General features: G+C 39.2%; 2 protein-coding genes across 6 annotated transcripts in view; one reads left to right on the plus strand and one right to left on the minus strand.

Moving 5' to 3' along the window:
• paics (phosphoribosylaminoimidazole carboxylase, phosphoribosylaminoimidazole succinocarboxamide synthetase) lies at positions 1–9,582 on the minus strand. Of its 5 annotated transcripts, none has more exons than XM_073856013.1 (15): positions 9,063–9,582; positions 6,624–7,011; positions 6,465–6,529; positions 5,654–6,379; positions 5,346–5,423; positions 4,520–4,698; positions 3,429–3,465; positions 2,801–2,998; positions 2,349–2,523; positions 2,002–2,185; positions 1,805–1,918; positions 1,579–1,662; positions 827–1,007; positions 463–621; positions 1–308 (listed from the first exon to the last, which is right to left on the minus strand). In XM_073856013.1, the coding sequence occupies exons 1-15, from the start codon at positions 9,565–9,567 to the stop codon at positions 142–144; spliced, it is 3,240 nt and encodes a 1,079-aa protein (XP_073712114.1). In that variant the 5' UTR covers positions 9,568–9,582; the 3' UTR covers positions 1–141. The 5 variants fall into 5 exon arrangements, with proteins under 5 accessions (XP_073712114.1, XP_073712113.1, XP_073712117.1 ...); XM_073856012.1 differs by having other exon boundaries at positions 2,002–2,176; positions 2,340–2,523; XM_073856016.1 differs by lacking the exons at positions 4,520–4,698; positions 5,346–5,423; positions 5,654–6,379; ... (1 more) ...; positions 6,624–7,011; positions 9,063–9,582 and adding an exon at positions 3,906–4,047 and having other exon boundaries at positions 2,002–2,176; positions 2,340–2,523.
• The window catches only part of ppat (phosphoribosyl pyrophosphate amidotransferase), a 16,448-nt gene continuing 1,024 nt past the window's right edge, over positions 4,023–19,446 (plus strand). The window contains exons 1-10 of the mRNA XM_073856018.1: positions 4,023–4,156; positions 11,305–11,371; positions 15,547–15,753; positions 15,845–15,953; positions 16,038–16,187; positions 16,671–16,740; positions 16,863–17,014; positions 17,106–17,233; positions 17,312–17,533; positions 17,612–17,732. Coding sequence (XP_073712119.1) covers positions 4,029–4,156; positions 11,305–11,371; positions 15,547–15,753; positions 15,845–15,953; positions 16,038–16,187; positions 16,671–16,740; positions 16,863–17,014; positions 17,106–17,233; positions 17,312–17,533; positions 17,612–17,732 — 1,354 coding nt within the window. The 5' untranslated portion in view covers positions 4,023–4,028. The remainder of the gene's footprint in view (positions 4,157–11,304; positions 11,372–15,546; positions 15,754–15,844; positions 15,954–16,037; positions 16,188–16,670; positions 16,741–16,862; positions 17,015–17,105; positions 17,234–17,311; positions 17,534–17,611; positions 17,733–19,446) is intronic.

Raw genomic sequence — 19,446 nt, forward strand, 5'->3', positions numbered from 1 at the left:
TTATATAAGGGAATGTTTATTAAGGAAATTACACCTGAAAGTGGTATTATTGCAAAAAGGTTCTAGGTCAGTGTTTCACATGAGCTTCTTTAAAGACAGAAAATGTACAAAGTGGTTAAAAGGAATGCAAATGCTGGTCCTTTACAAGGTGCATGCTTGTAGTTTCTTGTCAGCCTGTTTTAGGGAGATCCAGGTGTTTAGCATTGAGGCCCGAAGTTTGGCCCAAATCGTGTGATCATTAAGACCCAGAATTTGAGCTGCAAACTGGGCAGCGGCTTCAGGAGAAAGAACCGTGGAGCAGCCTAAACCTAAAAGAAGGGAGGCAAGAGAATGAGGGGACATGTTTGGTATTGCACTGCATGTCTAATATAGTGTGCACTTACTAAGTCTAAATACAGACAGACATACTTAAGGGAAGATCAGAAACACAAAAGAAGTTTAATCTGAAAACATTAGTAGTACCGCTAGGCATGCGTAGAGATGACCAGATATCCTGAGCACCCCAGTCAGAGGTAATAGGAGGACAGTTAATAACAGGGTAAGCGGTGTTCCCTGCCATCACAGGACCTAGACCATTACTTCTTCCTGCAACTGCAACAAATATGGTGGGCACTCCATCACCTGAAAGAAAAACACTGATTGCTTAATGCACAAAATGCAATTACCCTTATGCTTTAAACATACTTAAAAAGGGGAGGATCACATTTGAAATGTTGAGAACAGTAAATAAGAGCAATATATGCACATTTAATGCACTTTGCAATATGGTCAATGCAAAAGTATGTATGAGAGCAAAAGTTTATAAGAATCAGGTAGACGGTCGTACCCTCATATTCAGCTTTTATACGGAGTGTCTCATCCGGGCCTTTATGAGCCGAGGTCACTCGAAGATGGCAGGGAATTCCATATGAACCACAAGCCTTGCGGATCTTTTCACAGTGAGCCACATCTGAAGTAGAACCCATCAGAACCACAACTCTTCCTTTTCCTTTTGACTCCAGGAGCAGCTGCAAATGCAAACACATCGGCAATAATGAGAACATTCTTCAGATTCATGCCGCATGGTTCAATGAGTATCCTCCAAAAACTAATCTTCTTGTTATTTTTAAAATGAAAAATTTCATTATTATTTTTCATTACTCTCAAGCATCAGCAAGGAGCTGAAGCCCTGACATAATCAAGGTAACAAATAAAGAGTACAAACTATTTAAAGTCAAGTCAAGCAAACCCATACACTTATGATAAGTTTGTATGATAAGTTATATTAGGAGTTTATACAGAAGATATTTTATAGATGAAAATTAACAACCAGAAAAAGTTCATTCAACCTGGAAAAAGGTCCTAGTTTGTAAGAGCAAGAAGGTTATAAATATCGCTGGTGATAAAAAACAGACGTCTTATTGGCATGTTAAACTTTTACAGTTTAAATATGAAAAAGTAAATAACAAAACAGAAATCATAGAACATGTGAGCCATATACCTTTAAAACTACATTGAGAATACAAAAAAATTTAAAGTAATCTACAGTAAAACAACTAAAGATTATTTTGTAAATAATGGCATTCTTTAGCTCATTACCTTCACTCGCTCAGCAACCCACTCAAAGTTCCTCTTCACCATCTGCATGGCCTCCGGAGTAACTTCTTTCAAGTCACGGTACACCTGCATAGAGGATTCATAAGTAAGCTTCATCCTCAAAAGCACTTCTGCAATGCCGCTTATAACAGCAGAAGGTCAAATGCAAATAAAATAAACTCCTAACAAAAAGTAGTGCCAAAGTAATTTAAGTGTTTGTGATATTCACCTGTTTGTCTTTCTGCTGGCTGCGATCCCCAGCCGGCCACAGCCTCCATGAGTCGTTGTCAATCACATCAGCCAGCACAATCTCTTTAGTGGCCACATTCACACCAAATTCTATCTAAAATTAAAAATTATTGCATTACGATCACCTCCTAATCAAACATTTGCATTGCTTCCGTTTAACATTCACTAGTTCCTTACTTTCATATCCACCAGAGTGCAGTCCTGTGTGGCCCAGGCTTTCTCTAGGACTTCAAAAATGGCCAAAGTGCTTTTGCTCATGATGTCCACCTCACAGCGGCCGATGGTCAGGCCTGCCAGTTCAAAGCCAGCAGCCAATAACTGCTCCTCTGACCATTGAGGATCATTGTTGGCATCATCCTTAAAGACAACAATGAAGAAATTAGAATTTAAAAATGACCATTTTAATTGTGGACTCATCTTCTTGACCAACCTGCATTTTTGCTAACAAATCAGCCTGACAGATGTTCCTATATTGCTCACCTATTAAACTTTTGTTGTGTTCAAACAAAAAACGCTCATCCTTGAAGAACATCTCCATCTTTAGAGGAGCGAAGCGGAAGCCCTCTTTTACTCCAGGGTTTCGTTTAAGGAAGGATCCTGTGGCGATCCGTCTGCAGACCCACTCAATGGGTATCATCTCACAGCGGGACGCCACGAACGCAGTCTCAGAGTGTTGCCTGACAAATGCGGTCTTGATTCCTAAAAGGACATTATGCAAAGAACAGGTGTGGTTGACAAAAGCCAGTTATATTGTAAAACTGTTGGAATGAAGCATGTGTGCGTCACATTCAGTTTTATTAAATCAAGTAGGTCTGTATCACAAGGCAGTCATTTCCCAGAGTATGCACATTGTATACACAATCTTGCATTTACAAATGTTGCATGTGACCCCTTAATTTTAAATTAAAGTTTCCAGAAAAACGTGTAGAAAGAAACCATGTTAAGTATGAGAAAGAAAAAATAAAATAAATCTCACCAGCATCCTGCAGTAGTTTGAACACACAGCAGGTGGTGTTATTGGCGATAGCGGCTTTGCCCTCCATCTGATCCTTCCTAACCGCATTGCCGGCTGTAATCTGATCTTTAGATTGAACCAGAACATGACCGGCCTCATCCACCAGCTCAAATATCTGCTTGGTCTTGCCCTCGTTCAGTTTTTGTCCTAATTTCAGTTCTGCGCATGAAAATAAAAGCAAAAATATAAGTTACGTTAGAATTCACGCGGAGCTGCGCAGACCTATCGGCGTATGACATCAAAGTACCGCGAGAACTATTCGAAAGCTAATCGGCAATGCATTTGAATAGCTAACGCGGTACTTTGATGTCATATCGTGATCGGTTGCCTCAGCGCCGCGTGAAGTTTAACTCGCGCCACAAGAACTACTTTGATTGTATTTGTGGCTTTTGCACATAAATGACATCAAGTTATAGCGGACGTGAGCGTGTATTTTGATTTAACTATGCCATATTACTCGAACTAAAAGACTATGTTATATCCTCATTCATTTTTAAAAAGCAGAAACTAGTTGTAGATTGGTTTATTTGTACATGCTGCGTAACTGCGCACCACAAAAATAATAAGACAAAATGAAAACTTAACATACCTGCTGTGTTCTGCATGTTTGCTGAAGTTCGGGATTCCTGCAAAAAATGATAAGAAACCTGTTTATTATGTGCCAATGGTTTGAAGACAAACAATAAGCGAGGGAATGCCAAAGTCTTCAGATGAAGCTGCGATGAAGTATGGCGAGGGTAGCGAGATTCACCGCATTTATTTCCACAGGGGCAACACCAGTTACGACACTCTGCCGATTCATTAAAACCAATCAGAATAATGCCATCTTCACCACGTGAGCAAAATCCTTTTCTGTTTTCTTTAAAAGAAAAACACTAATCTATTGATGTGAGGAGCAAACGTCCACCCCTGATAAATCTTTGCAAACTACGCCGAAGTTAAAGAGCACGTGGTTTGGATACAGGTATGGCGCAAGACTTGCAGCACAATCCTCACAATAACAACACGACCATTTACGATTTATGAAAAAATAAACGTCATATGTTTCTAAAGCTCTTATTAAGACCTTAGATTGTAGCGTTTTTGGTCATCCCTCTCCTGCTCTCTTCTTAGTGTGAGGAAACACGTGGTTTCCGTGTATCGAGCCCGCGTGGTGATACACAATTAAACCAGAGCTGGACCTGGGGAGATGGAGTTTGAGGAGTCGGGCATTGGAGAGGAGTGCGGGGTCTTCGGCTGTGTGGCAGCGGGAGAATGGCCAACACAACTGGAGGTCGCACAAATATTGACACTGGGACTTGTTGCTTTGCAACACAGGTAAGCGTAGCAATATTCTTATACGTAGTAGCTAAACTAAAAACTCTGTTGTTGCATTGACCGTGCTTACAGTCTTGAGTTCTTAACAAAAAAGTAAAGATCATCTATCTTCCTTTAACGATTTACTGAGTGCTTGATAATTGAATATAAAGAAAATGTTATTTTACATTCGCGCAACACTTGGCATATAAAGTAAAAAGTGTTGCATTCTTTATTGTCAAATGTGTCACACAAAATAAGCAGTTTCCTGTTACGTTCTTACTGATATAGCTGTAGATGTAGTTCAGATTAAAACAATAACGGTGCATTGCACCAATGCAATAATGAAAATACAGATCAATAGGTTTCCATTGATCTTCTCACCGAATGATCAGACGGGATTGCATTAGACGCCATTGAGCAAACAGAGGTGATCTCCATGATAGGAATGTATTGATCCTCCTCTTCTTCTTTACATTGGAAGTCTATGTTCTCTGACCAGTCCGTGCTGCTTTCCCCATCATCAGTACTTTGGTGGAATTGTTTGCAAACCAAACGGTCACCTAAATACACAAGATAAAGCTGACGGTGTTACAAAACTTCTCTTGTATAATTATTAGCATATTCATATCATTTATGTTGCCTTGTGGTGTTAAATGATACTGTTAAAGGGATAGTACACCCAAAAATGAAAATTCTGTCATTGTTTACTCACCCTCATATTGTTAAAAACCAGTATACATTTCTTTATTCTGATGAACACAAATGAAGATATTTTGATAAACCGATCAGAAGCCACATTGACATCCATTGTAGGAAAAATAACACTGGAAGTCAATGGGGCTTTGATCATTTTGGTTACAGACATTCCTCAAAATATCTTACTTTGTGTTCATCAAAATAAATAAATTTATTCAGGTTTGTAACAACATTAAAGTAAGTAAATTATGAGAACTATCCCTTTAAATACTGATTTCCATAGGTCATTATTGTTTATTATTAATATGTCGTTGTCTCTAAAAAAAAATACATTTTCATCTTTCATTAAGTTCTTTGCATAGTTTCTTGTGTTTGTAACTTATAATCTTATCATTGTATTATTATTTCCTATTTTGATTGTAGTCACAAGACCCAGTAACATCTCTTCCCTGTTTCCCTGCATGATAATTTAACTTTGAGAAAGTCCCTATAATGAGAATATTATAAAAACCTTCATCTGCAGCCTTTCTTTTTTTTCCTCTGTTGGCCAACACTTGCTCTCCTCTTGTGCACGATGGGTCGCCATTGTCTGTGTTGCAGACACATTAATAGAAGTGAATGAAATGTGCCATTATGTTTACACTTTTTTCAAATGCAGTAATTTGTGTGAAGTCATTCAGTGGTTCATAACTGGTGGGTCTGATTGTATATTGATGTTACATTTTTATTTTTACTGACTACTTTGGTGTGTTTGGTTTTCATTGTAAAATGTCCCACCAGTTGAGATCCACTGATATTTATAGATAATAGTATTATTACCTGTGCTGCTTCTATAATGTTGACCGTCTTCATATATAACAGCAGCGACTGAGTCCGAGGAAAGGTGCTGTTCATATTCTATCTGAGGGCTGTCTGACCTTACCATCACAGCATTTGTTTTAGGCATTCGAAATTGCACACTTGTCACATCCTCTGACCTTGATAAAATGCCTTCAGTCCCATCTTGTTTCTGAAAAACCATTGCAGAAATGGGAGATCTCAAAGTGGCCTGATCTACAGACGTACTCTTGTTATATCTGACTGCAGCAATGTCATTGTCCTCCTGAGCATCTCCACCCATGGAATGCTCTTCAAATTCCGGAGATTTAAACATTGTTGAATTCCTCAATAAACTGTTGGAAAACTCAGCATAATTCAGGCGACTTCTAGGAGGCTTGGACAGAAGTACCTCCAGCTGGTCATAAAACCTCATGATGCGGCGAGGATCTCCAATATCAGACTTTCCTCTTTGCAGAGAGCGGTAGAGGTACTTCAGGTTTTTGTATTTGGTGCGGCACTGTTTCCAGTCCCTTTCTACGCCCTGTTGAAGAAGCCTGTGTGAAATCTGCACGAATATGTCTTTATTTCTGGTTGAGCCCTGTAGCTGTCGCTGGATGGATTCATCAGCCCAGATCCGAAGCAACGCGGCCACCTCTTCCTCGGTCCAGTTTCTGCCAGAGTCGTGCACTGTGATTACGTTCATTTGTTTCGCTCCCGCTGCTGTTACTGGAGTGTTGCAAAGATTGTTAAGAAGGTTAAGAAATGTATGTTTAAATAACATCACCCAAGTAACTAATGTCTGTTGACTCACCTGTCTCTCTTGCAGTAAGTGGATGGTAAGCAGCTTTCATTATGGTGTTCATCTCTGCCAGACTTTCATCTTCAAAGGAGCAAATATGTAGAAAGTGCATTATTTAATGGAAAATAATCTGTCAGTGCTACGTTTTGCGTAATATATATAAAAAAAATCTCATCATCATCAATCTTGATAACCTGTACTTCATCCGCTTCGTACATCGTAGTCCCCTGGTCTTTATTAGGTGTTTTCCTAGTTGATCCCTCATCAAAACTTCCCATATCTCTTGCCTGCAGTATATCATCGAGCTCAGCACTGAATCGCATTGTTCGGTTTTGGCTCTTGCTGACTTTGTAGTCATATTTAAGGTTCTTGTATTTGGTGCGGCATTGTCGCCAGTCCCTCACCACACCATGTTGTTTCTCCAAGCGTTCTGCCATCTCCTGGAAGATGGCCTTGTTTCTGTGGGAATGTTGGAGCTGCTTGTGAACTTCCCGGTCAGCCCAGACAGTAAGGAGAGCTCGAACCTCTCTGTCAGACCAATGTCTCCCCCCATCCAGCCCTGAATAGGCAGTAAATTGGTTAGCTGTTTTGTGTTCAGTTTATTGATGGAGATAAACCGAGGAGCTTGTGCCTCCATGCGTTTCCGTTGGGCCATTCAGAGAATGTTTATATTAACTCTTTCCCCACCATTGACTAGTATTTCCGGCTTTCCGCATTATTGCTATTATCCACCAGGTGGCGCTCTTATAAAACCCTAGGGCAAACAGCTGTATGTTCGTGTTTGTTTTGAGGATCAATCTGAATCTGATCTCTATCAAAAGTCACTCACAAAAATTGAATTATCTCAGTTTTTTTCTCACAATTTTGTGTTTTTGAAGAAAGCTACCCTTATTTAAGGGGTAATAAAAAGAGAACTAATGAAGGTAGGATGAAACGGTTTGTTTTTGTTTGAAAGTTCTTTAATTTGAGATATTGTATGTTTATATATTTTAAGAAGAACATTTTCTGGAAGGCATTAAACTTTTGTGAAAATCATGAAAAATGCTGGGGCTGATTGTCAACATTTTTTAAAAAACGCTGGCGGGGAAAGGGTTAACAATCTAAAAAAATTTTATTTCAGAAAATGTTTATATTTGATGCAAGAGAGGGTTAAACAACTCAGCAGGTTGGGTTTGTCCCTTTGAAAATAACCCAGCATTTTTTATAGTCTACATTTACATTTATGCATTTGGCAAAAGCTTTTATCTAAAGTTATTTATGGTCCATTACACGCTATACATTTTATCAGTAGGTGTCAGCATGTGTGTTCCCTGGAGATCCAAGCCATGACTTTTTGTGCTGTTGACACAATGCTTTGCCAGCTGAGCTACAGAAACAATTTATATAGAAATATATCCACACTTTTTGTGTAGATTAATAATTATATTACCTAAAAATGAGAGTATTAGAAGCTGCATGTTTTTCTAGCCCAGTTGGTAGAGCATACTAGCATAGAGAACGAGTGCAATGCAACATAACCTGAAAATCACGCCCACCGGGGGAAAACAATCCATTCGTCTCCATTGACTTTGTATTGCGAGAGGCCGCCTCCTTGCCATTTCTGGCTTGTAACAAAAAACAGAATAATGCCTAAAAGCTGTTGTGTGACAGGGTGTACAGCTAACAAGCAAAAAAACCCAGAAATAAGTTTTTATAAGCTGTCGACCCCAAAAAACGAGCTTTTAAAGACAGAAAAGTGGAAACAGGCAACTTTTCATAGTACTACTATTAGTAGAACTGCGCCCACTAGAGGGAAACTTAGTCGGTGATCCACTTTTTTCTGTCTCTTCAGCTTATAAAAACTTATTTCTGTTTTTTTTGGCCTGTTAGCTGTACACCTCGTCACACAGCAGCTTTTATGCATTATTCAGTTTTTTGTTATAAGCCAAAAATGACAACGAGACAGCATCTCGCAATACAAAGTCAATGGAGACGGTTGGATTGTTTTCCCCTTCGGTGGGCGTGGTTTTCAAATTAGCATAACTGCGCTCTGTCTCAATTGTGTCCGCGATGTCAAATGCCACGGTTTCGATTCCCAGGGAACACGCCTTACTGATAAAAATATATCTGCTGCGTCCGAAACCGCCTACTTCCATACTATAAAGTACGCGAAAAGCAGGAGGTGAGGCAATTAGCATGTCCGAATTCATAGTTTTCCAAAAACAGTAGGCGAAAAGTACCCGGATGAAATACTACTTCACTACAGACACTGACAGAAACTTCACTATCCCATGATGGCCTGGGAGAGGTTTTTTTCAACGAAGAAGAGGTGTCGTCATGTTAGGAATGTGGTTGTGGCTGGTATGACATGACATGATGATGACATATGTCACGTGATGTATCAATATGGTGGATGTAGTACGTCTGAATCTCATTCATACTACCTACTGTTTTAACGCTCAATAAGGTGCTTCATCTCATTCAGTACGTACTGTCACAGCATGTGGTTTCGGACGCAAATTGCACTGTTAGTGTATAAAGTGTCTGCCAAATGTGTAAATGTAAGTCTAAAAAATAATGTATTCTGGCTTGTTGTGCTTCAGGACTGTAATATTATTGTGTAAGAATTACCTTCCTGTAGATTCATAGATTCCTCTCTCCTATTGGCCGTCGTCGGGTCCTCATCTGTCTCGTAAGGTTTTTGGGTCGTTGGTCTGTTGTCTGCAGAAGACTGCTTGTAGAGCGTCTGCGTAGGCCTCCAATCTGGAAGAGCCATATTTGTACATTGGGCCTTACAGTCGAACCAGTCTTTACACACCCCAAGCTCTCTCAGTCGGCTTGAGATGGCCTCATACTTGGCCCTGCTCTCTTCCTCTTCCCACGCCTGTCTCTCTCTCCACACTGAAAGCAGAGCTTTAACTTCTTCCCCTCTCCAGTGTCTTGTTGTTCCTTTCTGCCCGTTTTCCTCCACAGCATTCCTTTGTTGCTCTGTTTCAGGCTCCATGTTTCTAAGCTTGCCTAGAAATGGCTTCTGTTTGTTCGTCTCTGCCTTTATCCTCTCAGCTCCCCCCTCCCTGTTGACTTTAAGCTCAGTGTCCAAGGCAACCAGACGACTGAGCCAGTTAGGAGCGGTCATGTGACCGAGAACAGCCTTATGACTGGCTTAAGCTGCGTGTGGTGGGGGAGGGCCTGGGGAGGAAATGTGAGAAGTGGCTTGGCGAGTGAGCTGCACTTGCTGTGTCAGTCTCTCTTTTAATAAGAAATCTAGAAAAGGCTCAGAAGCATTTAGCTGCACCGAGCTTCTGTTTTGAATGTCTCTTGTGCTTATTCAGGTAATATTTTTAGGGGTGAATGATATTGCCCCTTTGCCCCTTTTCCTAATGCCTTTGATCAGCCGTTCATTTTCTCTCTCATTCCCCCTCCCCCTCTTCCTCATTCTCGCTGTGCCCCACAGTTTCACACAAACCAGTTTGATCTGCCTTTGTTTTGTCACATGCTGCTGTGCCTCCATTGACTCATAAAACAATTTGACTTGATTTGATGTGTTACACTATTTAACACCAACATAATCTCAATCTCCAGTCATGCCATGACATGTTGCAGTGTTGTAAATGAATTACTCTGTGTATGCATATCATGGTATCGTTTTACACCGTAATAGTTTACAGTGAGGTTGCATTTGTTAGCATTAGTTAATGCATATAGCTAACATGATCTAATAATACTACTGCATTTATTATCTTAGTTTATGTTAGTTTAAGCACACATTCAAACTCATTGTGAAGCGTTATATTTTGCACTGTATGCATTTAGTTTATTTGGGTGATTCTCACGAAAACTTGGTTTTAAAAATGTCAAGCATGAAAATGTAAAAATTGTTTTTCAATGTCTGGTGGGAAAAAATTAAATTTAAGCAAAGTCTGGAGTAAATAGGAACATTAATTTAAAAACTTGTACTTATCATTTAACACTTTTTGTAACATAATTTAAAAAATTTGTCTTAAAAAATCTCTTAAACTGTGTGCTTAAACTGTTTTCAAAAAGTGTTGCGGAGGATGAGAACATCAGGCATGGACACATCATTTTCCTAATTTTTTTTCATTATTATTATACATGAATATTCAGTAAATATTTTTTTCTGTCATCTAAAGTAGTTTAGCAAAACATCCATTTATTTTTTTTCTTAATATTTTTGTGTTAATTTGATTAAATTACAACATAACGCATGTTCAAACACAGCCGGACACATTGCGGTAATGAGAATTTCAGCAGAAAATAAGATAAAATGTACAATTATAAATTCTTATGTTGAAATCACACATTGTGCAAGGTAGAACACAGTATTGTGTTAATTCTGATGCTTTTTAATGTTACTATATTACACATTTTAAAGCTAAAATCATTAGTGCCGTGGTGTTTCAATGGTTTCGTGAGAATCACCCATTTAAGGAATTAGAAATTTCACTTTAAATGTGGGACCCTATCTGTGAAATCCGGGCTAAAGTCTCATCATCTAATTTTGAGATTAGGAGCATTAAAATTTATTTTCAAGCATTTCTATGATTTCAATCTTTGACATGGCTTTACTCAGTCAGTATATTAAAGATATCAAGGTAATATTTTACAGAATGTTCTTTATATTATGTAGAAGGATGTTTTGTGCAGAAAAAGTAATAAAAATTACTTCAGCAGTCAGCTGGGTTTTCACAGGCAGTGTCATGTTTATCATGGACTTAAATGTTATGGCTATTTATTCTGTGACACAAAAAAGGTGAACTTCTGAAATTAGTTTTAAATTGATGGACTTTTTCATTTTGATAAACACCTCTATGTCGATTAATTTGAATGTACTGAACTATTTTGTGTTACATAGGGGTCAAGAAAGTGCTGGAATTGTCACAAGTACTGGAGCAAACCCCCCAGCATACACCACCTTAAAGGTACTGTAATAATAAAACACGTCTCACATGTGTTAACATCTACCTGACTCTTTTAAGCACTGTGTTACAAACATCCACCTCACACTTAAAGGGATACTCTAGCCAAATATCAAAGTTCCTCCATGATGTACTCACCCTCAGGCAATCCGAGACACATATGTTCATCATCTTTCAGACAAACACATGTAGAGTTATTTTAGTAAATGTCCTTCCTCTTCCAAGTTTTATAAATGGCAGAAAACAGGGATCAGGGAACAATTTCTGACTTTAAAACCCAAAAAGTGCATCCATTCTTCACAGAGGTAATCTACATGGCTCCAAGGGGTTAATAAGGTCGTCTGCGGGTAATCAATGTATTTCCATATTTCAAACTTTATGAACTATCCCAGCTAACAGTTTTTGGTTCTGGGAACGTTGGCAGCACTTGGTTCCGAGATTGTTCCTAGAACAGATACCCTAACGGTCCCTGCTGAAAGTTTTCTTGACGTCAAGTTTCAGGAGCACCCCCCCAACCTTAAACGTTACACTAACGATCTGCTAACGTTGCCTTAATCTTTTGATGACGTTCCCCTAACCTCTATATTGTGATATGCCTGAATGCAAATAATCAGACTAAAATCGTTGTGTTAAACAGTGTTGTTCAGAGAACATGAAATAAAGCTTATTTTTAATTTTAAAAAAACACCTCTGCATTACATATTGTTTTTAGATAACATTTGTATTTTATAAGATATCTAAATAATGACTTCAACACAATATAGAGGACTTAAAACAGATGTTTATTGATGGATAAATAAACACTTTACAGATCTTACCACTGCAGTTAGTCTGTTTTTAGATACGACAATATCCAAAGCTTCAAAAAGATGTGTCAAATCGTACACATTTAAGTTAACGTTACTTAAAGCGACACCATGTAATTTTTCAACCTTCATAATAAATTTTCAAGACCCTTGTGATAGTACATCGACTTTAAATAGGTTGAATGACACGTCTACCATAGCCTGACGGGGTCTGTGTCGCTTTTACTCGTACTTTAAAACTTAGGGTTTCTGGTAGTAACCAGAGCACAAAAAAGACTACAAAATAGTGTTGGGCGATATGCCCTATTTTCAGATCGTCCTATCGTCAGCCTGTGAGATCGGCGATACACGATATTATCGGGGGCGTGGCAGTAGTTTACTCTTTTTTTTTATTTTATTTGTTAATTTTTACTCATTATAACAAGTCACTTGATGGGTGGACAAAAAAAACAAGACCGTTACACCGTCATGACCGCAACCTTCTTAAAACTGATGCCATTAAAGCGAGCGCGTCATTAAAACCCTATCATGATTACTTAATAACTGTAAAAACATGCATCTGCGCACGCACACACACGTGCGCGCACATACAAACTATTCAATGCATTTATTTAGTGCTGTTGCAGAAGACTACACGTGTCAAGCAGTGGTGCTCTCATGAGGTGCCTTTTTAAACGCATCGGTCCAGCGGAACGCGATCATATATTTTAAACACAATCATATATTAAACATGAGGGTCGTGTTGCTACAACTCATTAAAATGCATATCATAAACAGGATTAATACCTAGTGATCTGACTTCGGACAGAGTGCAGCTCTCTGCACGTACGCGAGAGTGAGAGAGAGGCGCTAATATGCAGCGGGTCATATTTTAAACAAAAAGTAAAGTTTGCATCAGCTCGCATGAAACGCATTAAACTGAACAAATAAGGATTACTACTTAAGTTTATGTTTAGACTGCGGACAGACGCAAGAGCGCATGCACGTGAGACAGAGAGAAGCGCAGCTGCTCATGACGCGGCGCGCTGGATTTAGTGGTAGAAGGAGACCAAGACGCGCGCATTAAGTGCGGGTACGTGCAAGAAGGAATTCTCTCTTTACAATCTCTCCGCTTAAAGTGAAGCCCACAAACCCTCATGTGAGGAAAAGCATGCATTGTGGGTGTTAATATAAAACTATGATGATAAAAATAATAACCATTCGCCAACTATCGTCTTCACTATCGCCATGAAAGCCTGCCATTGGCGATATGTCTGAAGATCGTCGATACACGATACTATCGTCTATCGGCACAACCCTACTACAAAATTCGACTGCTTTACGGCATACGTCACTTCCTCCACACAATTTTTTTTAACGTGAATTTTGCTGTAGGCTACTTAAGGATTGTAGAGAGCAATTTCTATTATGGGACTCTGTGGCACGGTGTTAGTGTCACGGACCTATGACACGGGCGACCCGGGTTCGATTCTCCTTTAAGGCAATTTTTTATATAAACTCACGATCTTGATTCATACATAAATACAATCTTCTTTATAAATGATGGCGATTATCTTGCATATAGTTCCCTGTATTCAGATGCTGCATTCACGTGTTCACGTTTTTACCTTTCTTTTACATTACAATCCAGGATGCTATAGCAGTCAAACTTGCTCAAACTCAAACAGTGTAAAACCAAACCCTATTCATTCACCAATCAGATCCGAGCGTTTCTCTCTTCCTCATTTGCTGCGTTCCGCTGTCACTCACGTGACGTATTACAAAGCGGCAGGCCTAAACACATCGGTTTACTTAGATTTGGAGCAACAATTTTCACACAAAAGAGAGGAAATACGAGCGCCATTGCGGAAAATCATGGTGGCGAGGGAGAGAGAGAGAGAGACGATGCAACAATATTTGTTTGGAAAAAGGCAAGGAAATACTTCTGGTCGTTTCTCAATTGGAAGGCTGCAGCCTCCGGAGGTCAAATATGCAGGCTGCATACGTCATCAAGCCTGGTTTATTAAGGTAAACTGAGCATTACATTCACAAGTCACAAGCATACTGCAACAATTTACGATTAACTAAGTATAATAGTCAACTTTATAATTGTTAATATTCTGAAATAAGACAGTCTTGATGACATATGCAGCTTAAAAATACAACATCCGGAGGCTGCAACCTTCAGATTGAGAAATGGCTTCTGCCACGAGTTCCTCATCAGAAAGTTGTAACATGACTGTGTTTCTCCCTGATGCCTCAAAATGTTGATCGTTTAGCGTTTTAAAGGTTTAGTTTAGTTTTAAGGTTGGCCAGTTCTTTTCCTTTTGCGACAGTGCTGCGGCGCTTGTGGCCTCTAGGGGCGCAAGGCGTGAAAAATACATGTCTAACGCCCCCTAGTGGCCAAAAAGTTCCGCGGTGTGCCTTTAATGAAGAAAGAGAGAAAATTATTAGCTAACATAGTATAGTAGTCTATGGGGTAAAACGAAATGACAAATAAAACATTTCACTTTAGCGGCTCTTACCACAGCAGTTTAGCAGCTTTTCTCCAATTTTACATCAATTAAAAGCTACTAACATCATATTCTTTTCATAGAGACATGTCAAATCGATTAAAAAACACTAAAATATATATTTGTTCTCTAATATTTAAGTTAGTAAATGACGAAAGAGAGAAAAGAAATCGCTTAAATAATGGTAGTCTCTGAGGGTAAAATTAAACGACCGTTCATTTTTAAATGTTCGCAAGTGAGTGCTGCAGCAGTGGAGTGCGTACATCAGACATGCGCACTAATAAAGGAATACAATGGATTTAATGATGTTTCCACTTAATTTCCTCAACGACAAAAAGATCGGATGAATAACATAGCAGCAGTAGTGAACGCACACGGAGCACATTAGGTTATATCTTAAATAACCTACAGGGAATGTTCTTACAAAGTGACCAAATGAAAACCATATGGGAACGTTATGTGTTTGCTAGAATAATAACTAGCTTCCGATAACGACACCATCTTGGATTCACGCGATTCAGGAGAGTCACAGCGCAACGTACCTATGGCAACCAACGCTCACGAGTCCAAGGTGTCATCATTACCAGAAGCTAGTTATTATAGTTTACAAAGTTTTGATCCCAGGTTTCTATCATTAAAAAGCTAAGAAGAGCAAGGATATTTGATAAAATGACTTCAAATGTGTTAGTCTAAAAGATGATGAACATGTGTCTCGGATGGCTTGAAGGTGAGTATATCATGGGGTAATTTTTATATTTGGCTTGAGTATCGCTTTGAAACTATTCATCCCTCAGGAACCAGTGTTTTAAAACACACTGTCAATTGCAAGATTAGACGTGCCTGAAATAGTTTTCTCTTTCTGCCTGTCTCTCTCTTGCAGGGCATGGGATTAGTAAATACGGCTTTCAAACCAGACGATTTGCTGAAACTGCGCAATGGCAACCTAGGCATCGGACACACTCGGTATTCCACCACAGGAATTTCTGAACTACAGAACTGCCAGCCTTTCGTTGTAGACACCCTTCATGGCAAGATTGCAGTGGCACACAATGGAGAACTGGTCAATGCTGCTGCATTGCGCAGAAAGGTGGACTTCGATGTATCTATAAGATTACTTAAAAATTACACGAGTGGTGGGAATAAATTTCTTTCATATTTTATCATTAATTGTGTTATAGGTTATGCGACATGGGGTTGGTCTGTCCACCAGCTCAGACAGTGAGATTATAACCCAGCTCCTTGCACTGACTCCTCCCATGGAGGAGCTCGACACTCCTGATTGGGTGGCTCGGTAAGTTATGCATCGCAAGAACATTTTATTGTATGACCAAAACTAACAGACACTTGATGCATGTTTTTTTTTTGTTTTGTCTCGCATTAAGAACCTAATGACGGAGACTCCTACATCATACTCACTACTAGTGCTGTTTAAAGATGTAATCTATGCCGTGAGAGACCCCTATGGGAACAGACCTCTGTGTATTGGACGTCTAGTGCCCATCTCAAAACTGCACAGCGCAGGTGTGTACAGGAAAATTCGGTAGTTATGAAAAGGGTCGAAGGAAAAACTGTATGTTTGTTTAAATCAGTGACCCTGGACCACAAAACAAGTCATAATGGTCAATTTTTTGACATTGACATTTATACGTCATCTAAAAGTTGAATAAATAAGCTTTCAATTGATGTTTGGTTTATAAGGACAATATTTGGCCATGATACAAACATACTCAATACTCAAAAATATCTTAAGGTCACATGGTCTTTAGATAATATCCTGATAATTTTTGGCATGAAAAAAAAATGTGTGGCTTTTCTACTGGTTTTGTTGTCTATGGTCTCACACAACTGCGCTTTGCATCTGATATGAGTCAGTTATTATTTATAGACCATGTTATGCATTCTGTATACAGATTCGTTTTTTTACTTTACATAGATGGATCATATTTTAGATATGGGTATGGATATAACTTCAGTACTAATCTAATCTTGTTCCTCCTGTTTTAGGTGGAGAAGGAGACACAGAAGGCTGGGTGGTCTCATCTGAGTCCTGTAGTTTTCAGTCCATTGGAGCAAAGTATGCATCCTAATGGCATCCTCTAATTGACATTTAATTTGATGTGGTGCAAATCTTTACCTGCACTGTTTCAATCCCAAAGGCCTAAGCTTACTATTACGTATGTGTTTCTCGTTTCTCAGGTATTATCGTGAGGTGGAGCCTGGTGAGATAGTCCAGATATCTAAACATGGAGTAAAGAGTCTAAGTGTTGTCCCACGCCCAGAAGGAGACAATCCTGCCTTCTGCATATTTGAATATGTTTACTTTGCCAGGCCAGATTCCATATTTGAAGGCAAGTTCATTATTTTAAAATGATTTTTCTGGCTAAAAAATAAGTTTTTGAAGTTAGTTCTAGGTGAAATAAGTGTGTTACAATGTTACAGGGCAGATGGTATATACAGTCAGGCAGCGCTGTGGACAGCAGTTGGCCATTGAAGCCCCCACTGATGCTGATTTAGTAAGCACTGTTCCAGAATCAGCCACGCCTGCAGCATTAGGATACGCACAAGTTGTGAGTACTTAACACGTTATACACATTTCTTATAATGCTTTATTGGTTCGCTAAGTGGCATACAAATTTGTCTTGTAGTCTGGCCTTCCATATGTAGAGGTGCTGTGCAAGAACCGGTATGTGGGCCGAACGTTCATTCAACCAAATACTCGCCTGCGCCAGCTTGGGGTGGCCAAGAAGTTTGGGGCATTGACCGACAACTTTGCTGGCAAACGAGTGGTGCTCATTGATGACTCTATTGTGAGGGGCAACACCATCTCCCCAATTATTAAACTGCTAAAGGAAGCAGGTGCAACAGAGGTAAAATGAATTTACATTTAAAGTGATTTATAACTCTGGAATATGCAGCTGTTGTCTCACATACAAGGACTCTCAGAGGTTCACATCCGAGTTGCATCACCTCCGATCCGGTTCCCATGCTACATGGGCATCAACATCCCGACCAAAGAGGAGCTAATTGCTAATAAACCTGAATTCGAGGATATAGCCGGATACATTGGTACGTCAGAACAATGCAAACATTTGCTCAAATCACAGCTTTTGAAATGTACCGTTTCTTAAATATGTCATTGTTATTTATATATCATTGACTGGTTTCACAGACAAAGCTTAAAGGATTAGTCCATCTTCTTAAAAACAAATCCAGATAATTTACTCACCCCCATGTCATCCAAAATGTTGATGTCTTTCTTTGTTCAGTCGAGAAGGAATTAATGTTTTTTGAGGAAAACATTACAGGATTTTTCTCATTTTAATGGACTTTAATGGACCCCAAAACTTAACAGTTTTAATGCAGTTTAAAATTGCAGTTTTAAAGGACCCAAACAATGCATAAGCGTCTTATCTGAGGGGGAACATTCCAATCTCTCTGAAGCCATTACGGAAGTGATTTAAAATGCAATTCATCGACTGGCCGCTAGAGGCAGGCTCCAAAAGGGAGTCCATTCCCATAGACCACCATGTTAAAAATGTCCAAATAATGTTTACAGCCTGGTACAAAAAGTGTTTTTTGTCTGTATAGCTAATTTTGCCCTTCATGACAACTGTGAGGGGGGTGAATTTTTTTGTAACTCATCCTTTTAAATTATATGAAGCCTTAAAGGAACTGTATGTAGGATTGTGGCTAAAACTGGTACTGCAATCACACAACTGGTGGCCAATACACAAAATGACAACATAAACATCAGTTGAGGGCTGCAACTCCACTTTTTAAATGACAATATCCTGGCCAGACCACTGTCTGAATTTGAGTATTTGAAATGAACATGATTTCTTAATGTCTAGTGACATATCAGGGCCATTTTATGATTAATTGATATACATTTCTTACATACTGTTCCTTTAAAGTTCTGTATAATTAAGGGGGTGGCCACTTGAGTGAGGGGTGAACTGCCACTGCTGTCACTAGAATCGAGCTAGGGGGGCGTGGTTTGAGCAACCAGCCACCTCAGCTTCACCCACCTCCAGCCTCTTTACCCATTTTCGGTTATCCGCAAATGATTCCTGGTGACGCGCGGCCAAGATGGCGACGGCAGGCAATGCCTACTTTAAGCTTCAAAAACGATCTTCACAAACCAATGGGTGACGTCACGGACACTACGTCCATATTTTTTTACAGTCTATGGTCTTATCTAGCGAAAAGATTGTCATTTTTGACAAGAAAAATAAAAAATGCACTTTTAAACCACAACTTCTCTTCTTCCTCCGGCTGTGTGACACGCCAGCACAACCTCACGTAATTGCGTAATGACGTCGAAAGGTCACTTGTTACATATATGAAACGCACATTTGCGGACATTTTAAACAATAAACTGACACAAAGACATTAATAAGTATCATTCCACATACAACAACGTCGGAACGTTCCTCTTTCTCCACACTTGTAAACACTGAGGCATAGTTACGCATACGTCATGTGTGACCTCTTGATGACGTATTGCGTGAGGTCGCGCTGGCGCATCACAGGACCGGAGGAAGACGAGAATTTGTGGTTTAAAAGTGCATATTTTTTATTGCCAAAAATCTCAATCTTTTCGCTAGATAAGACCCTTATGCCTCGTTTGAGATCGTTTAGAGTCCTTTGAAACTGCAATTTTACACTGCATTAAGGGTTAAAGTCCTAATCCTTTAAAGGGATAGTTCACCCAAAAATGAAAATTTTTCATAATTTACTTAGCTTCATGTTGTTCTAAACCTCTTTGAGTTTCTTTATT

Source organism: Misgurnus anguillicaudatus, chromosome 18, assembly GCF_027580225.2.
Source record: "Misgurnus anguillicaudatus chromosome 18, ASM2758022v2, whole genome shotgun sequence".
NCBI classification, from domain to species: domain Eukaryota; kingdom Metazoa; phylum Chordata; class Actinopteri; order Cypriniformes; family Cobitidae; genus Misgurnus; species Misgurnus anguillicaudatus.